General features: G+C 40.3%; 1 protein-coding gene across 1 annotated transcript; it reads right to left on the bottom strand.

The window, feature by feature from the left end:
• Positions 1 to 360: 360 nt before the first annotated feature.
• NIT2 (nitrilase family, member 2) lies at positions 361 to 8,366 on the bottom strand (the record flags this gene model as incomplete). Its single annotated transcript, XM_009083141.1, has 9 exons — positions 361 to 677; positions 1,058 to 1,113; positions 2,132 to 2,230; positions 2,883 to 2,961; positions 3,409 to 3,483; positions 4,459 to 4,552; positions 5,911 to 5,999; positions 6,118 to 6,238; positions 8,248 to 8,366. Coding segments are annotated over 9 exons (821 nt in total), but the record flags the coding sequence as incomplete, so codon positions are not given.
• Positions 8,367 to 9,432: the final 1,066 nt, after the last annotated feature.

Here is a 9,432-nt window from a genome sequence, read left to right as displayed (position 1 = left end):
GCCCATTACAGATCCTCCTGTAGTGGTAGCCCTGTCTGGCAGCTTCTTGCATTGTCCCAAGTACTGCAGAGCAGAATTTGGCCTGTTGTGCTCAGTGGGTTAAATTTTAAGCTTTCCAAGTTAGAAGTAGGGAATTCAGAGAACTTTGTTTGCAACTGAATATGAGAGGGAAGAATCATGCTTCTCGATTATCTCATAATTCACTGAAAAATTCATAATACCAAAGCTGACTTGAGAGGGGTTTCAGAGAACAAGGTCTCCATTTGTGTGTTATACAGAAAAAGCCCCCAAAAGGTAACTAAAACATCTGATGCATAAAGCACAATGTTAATTACTGCTATCTTGAACTGATTTCACTCTATCTTTATTCTAGCTGTAAAATACTATAAAATACTTCAGTATGAGAGCAGATATAGAGTTGCATTTGAATCAGTTTTAGAATTGGACCACCAAGATTTGTGTTGTGTGTTATTTTTTTTTTTAACAGGCACATTTGGCAGTAAATTGTAGAGCAATTACTATGGGAATCCTTCTAAAGATGAAGGCAACAGACACTGTAGCAACTGCACCTTCTCTCTTCACCTAGCTTCACTTTTTCATCTCTATGCCATAGAGATCACAACGCTTCTGGCTTAAAATAGGGATTTGTTGACGGATTTCCGCAAGTTTCTTCAGATCTGCAGGGGGAGAAAAAAGAGCTATGACAACAGCAGCCAAATAAGAAAGCCCCTGACTTGCTCTGAGGTAAGGCAGGGAAAAGAGCTTTCACAGAGAATGGGCCTACAGGGCACTGCAGGTGGGCAGTGAGAGCTGAAGGAAACCTCAACTTTGCTCTTTCCTAAGGTGGCAGCTTCCTTCAAAGTAAGGAAAGTAGAAGTGTATAGTCAAGTGCTGCTTGTTCCTGTTTTAGACCAGCAAAGGTGCAGAAGGCATCAGAACACGGCATCATCTGTATTCGCATGTGCAAGGCCAAGACTTACAAAAAATTCTCTCTCCTTAGTCTCATGAGATGTACTCAAGAAAGTGGGGAAAAAAACCAAAACAACTTTACCCTTACCTATATCTGTGTATAGAACCGTTTCCTCAGCCCCAGCTTTGGCTATGACTTCACCCCTGCAAAATTAAACACATTTGTTCACAGCATTATCACACTGGTCTCAAGGCATCAGTCCAGTTGCTGCTGTTTGTACAAAAGAGCGTTCCTACCCTTAATGCCTACAGCTGTAAAGACAGGGTTGTCCTAAAAATAGCATCATAATTCATAACTCTGGCATGATAGAAATGGCTTCCAGGCTTTATATATGGCACATTTTACACGTGAGATATACATACTTAACCTAAGTGTGATCCAAAGAGCAGAAAGGTAAAAGCAACTATGAGAACCAGTGCATGTGAGCATGCAACATACCTCAAGGGGAAAGGGACACCCTATATGGCAGAGATGAACACTTTTGCCTTTCAAGATCCTATGGCTTTTAATAGTATATTTTACTCTGCATGAACTACTGAACATTATTTATCCTGTCTCCTGCTAAGTGTTTTGTCACTTCTTTCATCATATAAAGTTAAGAGCTCAAGATATAGACAAAACTTTTCTTACTTTGCAATCTATCAGTAGATTTATTTGAAAGAAAAATAACTGCCTGATGATTTGGTCACTTTTACCTCCTGTGCACCTCTGTGACTTCTGCTAAAGTCAGAATATCTTTCTTCTCTAGCTGAAGGTATTCTTCTTGTTTTTTCTTATGTCAAAGCAGTATTGTTCTTTGAGGAAATGAAATAGTTTTGTGTAAGCTATTTAAGATGGTTCAGTTCTACACAGAGAATTACTACAGTGCATAGTGTATAACAGACTGGACTTCGGGGACAAGCTGAAAAGCTCAGCAGCTCAACTGATGCTAAATATTGGTGCTAAGTAGCATCCTAACTACCAAAATGAATAAATACTCAAACTAGTTTTAGTTTCTTCTTTTTCAGTTACACAGTCTTAAATTATGATTTTGAGAATGTAGGCTTAAGTCTCATGTGCTTTTTACCATGAACTTACATTTTGAAGAGCAGATGGAAATACAGGACTCAAGTGTGACTGTCAAGAATATGTTCTTAATCAAAAATTCCAAACTGAACTCACCATGGATTTACTACAGTGCTGTGTCCCCAGGCAACATAGGATGCATTTTCATCTCTAGCAGGAGATACAGCAGCTACGTAGACTTGATTATCAACAGCTCTGTGTTCACAGAAAGATGAGGGAGTGGGGGGAAAAAGTGAGAAGAATTGGCTTTTATACTACCATTTAACTAAGTAGAAGAATTCACGCTGAAAGGCAAGCTATTTATCCTCCAAAGGACTAGCCAAAACTGCAAATGATACGAAGGTCAGAGAGAGCAAAGCCTGGAAAGAGAAGTCTCTAGCACCTGGCTCCAGAGTTAGTGTGCAAAGTATCATGTAGTTCACATGCTCATTCAGTATGTAGCAAAGTTGATTGAAGCTGACCAAATGAATAAATAACACTGCATTCAGGAATCTCAGAGTCTATTTCTATCTGTAATTAGAGCAGTTCTCAAATGGTTAGTGGCTCTTCTGTCTAGGATTTGTGTGTGACAAGTGCTTACAGAGCCATCGGAAAAGGTCCTGGAAAGGACATAACTTCCAGGGGCTGGCAGGAGTAAAAGCTCAGTAATTCCTGCTTTTCTCCTTGACAGCAAAATCATTTTGGTTTCCCATGCAAGGCTTGAGGAATGGTGCAGCTTCAATGGCGGAGTGGCCCTGCAGCATTACTTCTGATGCACAGTTAATTTGAGACAAGAACAGTTCAGTGCATGGAACTGAACATGAAACTCCCTCTGGAAAAGCAGGATAAGCTGTTACTGCGATCTTACCGTCCCCTTTGTAAGAGTTCCCAATGAGCTGGTCCTGTTGTCATGTTGAAAGCCCCTGGATATATCAGCAGGTGGCAACCTTTGTGAAAAGACAATGAGAACCCAACTATTATTAAGGGGGGGATCGTTTATCCTAGAGTGGCCCTTCACCTTGAGACTCAAGGTGAGGTTTCTTTCAGTACTTCCCAACCTCTGCCCAAAATGGAACCAAATGGAGCCTGTCTATGCATGACACAGGTGATTACTTACATCAGCAAAGACCTAGGATACATTACCTAACGTGGGGATATACTCCATCACTCCATGAGCAAATGTGTACCAGGAAATTATGGTTACTTTACTTGAGGAGAACAGTCACTCATCTAAGTAACAGTCTTGGCCACAAGACACATTTTGTGTTACTGGGCAAGGATAAGAATGTCACACCTCGCACAGGTTGCCCAGTATGTACCACCCTGAAACAGCCCTGCCCAGTTCTAGCCTTAGGGCTGACAGTGCTCCATGGCTGACTGTGACCCAGCCTCACCTTTCTGTCCGTAGACTTGAGCCATCTCAGCGAATCTCATGTCATAGCAGATGCCCAGGCCCACTTTACAGAATGCTGTTCTCAAAACACAAGAGACAACAGTCATATCACTATCACAAGTACACAAAAGCAATCACAAGACTCCCTGTGGCCATCTTGCCAGCTGTTATTTTATATGCCCCACAGCAACAAGAGGAGCTAAATTTAAACGTGTCCAACAAGCACCAGCTACTGTTCGCGGAGAATTCTTTCTTCACAATGAGAGACTGTGAGAAGCATTCTTATCTACCCTTTAAGAACAGCCATTTCCACAAAATCATATTCTATCAGGTCTTTGTGTAACATATTCCTCTCTCATTTAGCTGCAAGTTTTTCAGTTGTTTTCTTTTCAAGACAAGAAAGCACTAGCTGCTTTTCATGGACTGAAACTGCAGTCCTGTGCTTTCTTACAGCATGCAGACTGCAAGGAGGAGAAAGTGACCACGGGAGACAAGACTCTTTGGAATGTTTAGTAAATGGGCCATGTTAATTTCTGAGCACTGAGAGCTTGGTATCTTGTTTTTTCATCTGCTGTGGTTTATTCAAGAATGCTGGAATGCAATCTATGATTTACAGTTAATTGTCTCCATTATCTTATCATCCTCACATGAAACAATGTGCCAGTGCAGCTGTTTGTTACATATGTTCTTTTCTAAGCCACATTTTATAAGAACCATTCAAAAGCTGTAACTGCTACAAAAAATCCCACAGTCACTCCTCTTTCACCAATCAATAGGACCATTATTTAACCAAAGTGAGTGCCATGATGTATACTTCAACCCTTTCAACTCCTCTATCCTTTGGCAACCACATTGCCTTTTAAAATTTCAGAAGTGACCCACACACTTGGAGCAAACTTAAACTATATTTGCCATGGTTGTCAAACACCTAATATAAATCTGATAGTCTAAAAATCTGTTACTGGGGAGAAGGAGGGGGAAGAGAACTCCAGAATGACTGCAGTGTTGCTGCATTAGAGCTCCTCAAAGAGAGGGCTTGTCTTATACTCACGTGTATCAAACATGGAGAAACTATTCCCTGGACTCAGTGTTTCAGACTCTTTGAACTGTATCTTCCCAGGCACATTAATGTCAAACAAATGAACCTGCAATTATACTAAGATTAATAACAATAACAATTTCTCTGCTTGGTTTTTGAGCCTCTTTATTAGGCACATGTTTTCTACTACTATCTAGACTAGTCTTTTGTCGTGATCCAAACTAAACACTGCTTAAGATTGTTAGATCCCCCAAAGATGACTTAAAGCAGTTTTCTTCTTTACGGAAATATACACATCTAAAGTTGCAAATACCTGCAACATAGCTAGGTATCTTGACCTAATGAGTAATTTTGCAAAAGAAAGGATACATATAAAATGCCTTGGATTTGGCAGGATGATTTTGAAGTATGCTACAGCAGGTGATGTCTTCCTCTCCAAGATTTGAGTCCCATTCCTGCAAAACCTCTCCACAAAACACTATCATCAAGCCATAAAATCCCCATGTCTTCAGCTATGCAGATGCCTGTGCGGCCCTGCAGACAGTCTTTATCCCTCCCTTTCAATGGAAGAATCTTCTGACTGTTCCTGTTCCTGACTGGAGCTTCCCAATAATAGAGCTGGTTTTATATTGTTATTCATTCATACTTGCACAGTACAAGCCTGTACTCATCCTCCAAACAACTACTGGGCTTGCAGACTGGTGTGGTGTGACAGATGGAAGGCAACACAGCACTCACAAAGTGATCTAATAGTGTAGCTAAGTGCAGAATCAGTTAACACAGTAAATGAACACCTGCACCCCAGAGGTATTTTGCACCACCTTATTAGTTCAAGTAACCTTGCATTCTCAATTTTTTGTTTACCCTTGAAAGAAATCATCTGCTGTTCACCTACAGAATGACAGCTGTGTGCATGGTCAGATTAACCACACTGGAGGTTACCAATAGGAGCAGTTTCTCAGAAGGAACAAAGCAATGTAGAGTTGGAAGATGACAATAAGCATCTACCACAAACATCAGTCACAGCTTAATGTGCAACTTGGACTTTGGTTGTCTGCACAGACCATACATATAGCACAAAGTATGTGAAGAACAGTATTTATGGTAACAGAAGGACTAAATCCATTGGGAAGCTGAGGAAAATCCTGATCCCCTTTAAGTGGCATTATGTTTTAGACACAGACCAAGGTACACAGATATTTGAGCTGGACCAGGATTTACAGTTTTCCCAGTATATGGGAAAAGTCAATTACACTCTCTGTATTTTGTCATCCTCATCCAGAACAAACTTCTGACCACTTTTTGAAGGGATGTCCCAAATAAAAATTACATTAAATTTCACTGACAGTATGCAACTTATTATTAATGCAAGATCTACTAATTTACATCACTTTTAGGTACAGCTGAAATAATTTGTGCAACACTGGTGAGAAACCTTTTCATAACAATATTCTGCCATCTTACCTTCCTGTGCTTTGCCAACATAGCACCATCAGGCCCAAAGACAGTACATGTATTATAGAGCTTTCCACCATCCTCTTCTGGAATGGATCCTTTGTAAAGGCAAGAACAAAGATTTCTCCCACTGTATTACATGTAATTTTGGTCCAATGGCACTAAAAGACATTGCACATTTTTCCCTCCATGAGATGGTCAATAAGAGTAAACTACCTCCAATAAGATATATGCTGCACTCCTTTGCAGTTTCTGAGAGCTTTTGTGTTGATTCCCCAGGGATCTTCTCTGCATATTCCTTAAAGTATTGGGTTCCATATGGGGAATTGAAGCACTCCTAAAGTTAGATGGGGAAAAAAAAAAAAGCTAAAATCCAGCAGCACCACTACAAGGAGACATACTTGATTTTTGTAACTCCTCTCTAACAATGTTATCAAACAATCTTTAGTTACAGGAGTTTAGTTTATAGCAGCTCACTAAGCAAATTGGAAAATATCAGGAAGACCAGAGAGACCTTAACAGTTAGAGAAAATACAGCAGGTGTGTTGGTGGAAATTCATGCCAAACAGAACACAAGCTAGGACTATAATGTAAGCTGCAAGTAGCCAGACCAGCACATTCATCTGTCTGGGATTAGCAAGAACACAAGGGATGTTCTCATCAGAACAATTAACCAAATTCCACCTAGCTCATTTGACAAGTTACCAGCTGAACAGATCCTCTCAAAACTATGAAATGCTCATGCTCATCCACAGCACAGCATTTCTTAATTTTTAAAAGCATGTTTGCAAAAGCATTTCTCAAAATTACTTCTTGCTTTGCTAAAATAATTTAAACACAATTTCCTCACAACTGAACAGTATCTTCCATCTTGGGCCCTAGTTAAAGATTTGCCATCCCTCAGAGCCAGGCATGTAAACTTTAGACAGTCAGATTAACAGAGTGGTCTAGATGCCTAAACTAGGTGGCTAGTGGTATTTGAGATGCCCAAGATATCAAGAACTTTCACTCTGCATTATGTGCTCTGTAAAGCAGGAAGAATATAGGGACAGACCTCTAAATTGCTTTAGGTCGAATTCTACTCAAATGGATTGTGCTTTTATTTCTTTATCCATAAACATTAAGAACTGCTTTTCTCTCACAAATTTTTCTTTGTTCAGAACTGAAAAAAATTGAACACATCAAGGCTAATATGTCATAGGAAAACGGCCATGTGCTTCTGCAGAGGAGTAGATTATATAGTCGCTGCAAGTTACCTCTTTATGTAGTGTAACTTAAAAAAAAGGAAAAGAATATTTCATGCTCACGTCCTAATGCTGGTACACAATCTACCTCCCAAAATCTGTGAACTACTTTGCCTTGTTTGATAAGTTTTACTCTAAAAGCATAAATTGGCAAAGTGAGTATCTCAACTAAACAAGTCTGGAAAACTCAATGTTTGTACACATGATGAAAACAGCAAATAATAGATAACCTCAAAGTAGGAGGCCCAGGCAGAACACTCAGTGGTCATATTTGCAATGCAAGAACTATGTTAGCACAGAGGAGCTGGGAAGGTTGCCTGTCACAGCAGGAGAGAAAACATTCTGTGTGTAAAACATTCAGACCAAAAGTTCACCTGGAAAAGAACTTTGCTCTCCTGAATCAGAGGCTGCAGAGTACAGGAGTAACACATGTACCCCAGGAAGAGAGGAAGAAAAGAGCTCAAAGTGCCCTTGGGAAGGTCACCTTGTTGCCAGCACACCCATCTGTGTGAACATCCAGCAAGGGAATCATGGCTGAAGTCCAAAAAGTAAATCAGAAATTATTAATTTTAAGTGGCTATTTATGTTCCTACACAAGGAATTTGCAAGAGAAAAGCATTTCAATCATAATCCAGCCACAAATAACCTGCTGGAAATGTCTTAATTCTATTTTGTTTCTCATGTATCTGGAATGGTTATGGCAAAGAGTCACTGTCAGCCTGTCCTCCTTTCACCTTCATGTAAACATTCAGCTGAAAACTGCCTTTTCCTACATTTCTTCTGCAAAGATTCAAGCTACAGTCAGTGTCACTTCCATGAATTCAGAATATATCCATGATGGCATTGCCAGGGATTTGTACCAGAAAAACTTTACCAGCATCTTATACTACAAAAAAGACAACCTGCACTTTTTTCCCTTCCTGTTTTCCTACCTCTTACCAGTGCTGCTAGGGAGAGCCCCCAGTTTTCTGTTTTTTAAATTATTTTGAAGTGTCATACAGCATGTAAGCTACCTAGAGAGAAACACGAACATATAATGCATTGGTTACACTGGAAAGAGGTTTTGAAAGGTTTGAGGCACAGGTGGCTAAGTATTACTCACAGGTAGAGCCACAACTTTTGCTCCTTTAGCTGATGCTTCTTTCACCAGTCGACAGGCTCGCTGAAGATTGTCTGATTTCACAGCAGACACATGAAGCTGAATAAGAGCAAGGCGGAAGGCTAATGGCAGAAAAGAAACAATTATTCAGCAGAATTCCCCCAGGAAACTCTTCAAAATTTAAATCCACTAGTTTAACAAGATAAATGTGTTTATATATTAACACACACACAGACCACTTCCAACTCATTTTGTGGTCTCTGACTCTGGAAACAGCCTCTTAACACAGGAAGAACACTGAAGCCTAGGCATGCTAATGGGACTCATGAACTGCCATCACACTGCTCAGAGCAAAGATCACTGAGCTCTCACACCAGGCACACTCAGCCCAGGCAGAATCCAGCCCAAGTTCCAATGGAAAATGCCATGTCACAGAAAGGGAGACCACTAGTCACCCAGCCCTGTATGTCCCTCCCCAGGCTGCTACACACTGCCCGAGCCAATCCTTCTGCAGCAACACTGCATGATAAGCACTGCATGTCAAAGTGTCACTAGCAAACTAAAGGAGTGGATAATCCCAGAAGCACCAAATATGGGAATAGTTTGCTTTTATCCCTCAAATCACACCTAGTCTGGGAAATGGCTATCAAAAAAACCCAATAAAGATAAGATCTTTCCTGATAATTTCTTTGCAATTTGGTTTCTAGCCCAGAGACAGTTCCAAGTGTTATCTACAGTCTCTACTGTGGCTAAGCAAGATTTGTACTTGCAGCCTCTCAGAGTATACAAGTTCTGTGCACATCCCTTGGACTTCCTTCCATTAATCTGCCCTGGATTGTAGGAAAACACATCCTGATCAGGTAGAAATTTTGCCTTGTAAACAAACAAACAAAAAACCACTCTGGTTTCATAAAGAAAAGTGTCCCAGTTTCAAAACACTTTCTTCACTAGAAAACTGCCCCATCATACAGTCAAAGATTGCTAAAGGAGAAAGAAAAAGCTGAAAGCAGCCTCAGTGGTCAGGGAAATAGGAAGAACTGATTCAAGTAAAGAGGAGACTGGGTCAGGAACAGTCAAGGCATATCTTTTTTCTTACTGAAGTTCTCCCTTCAGCAGCTAAGCAACTAATTTCTACAGGTGAAGCAAATGATTAACTGGTCTTTTTGCCACACTTCAGGTGAGACTTTT

This window comes from Acanthisitta chloris, unplaced genomic scaffold (assembly GCF_000695815.1).
Source record: "Acanthisitta chloris isolate BGI_N310 unplaced genomic scaffold, ASM69581v1 scaffold34529, whole genome shotgun sequence".
NCBI lineage: Eukaryota > Metazoa > Chordata > Aves > Passeriformes > Acanthisittidae > Acanthisitta > Acanthisitta chloris.
The sequence above is the reverse complement of the archived record's forward strand: the minus strand, read 5'-3'. Positions and strand labels throughout refer to the sequence as shown.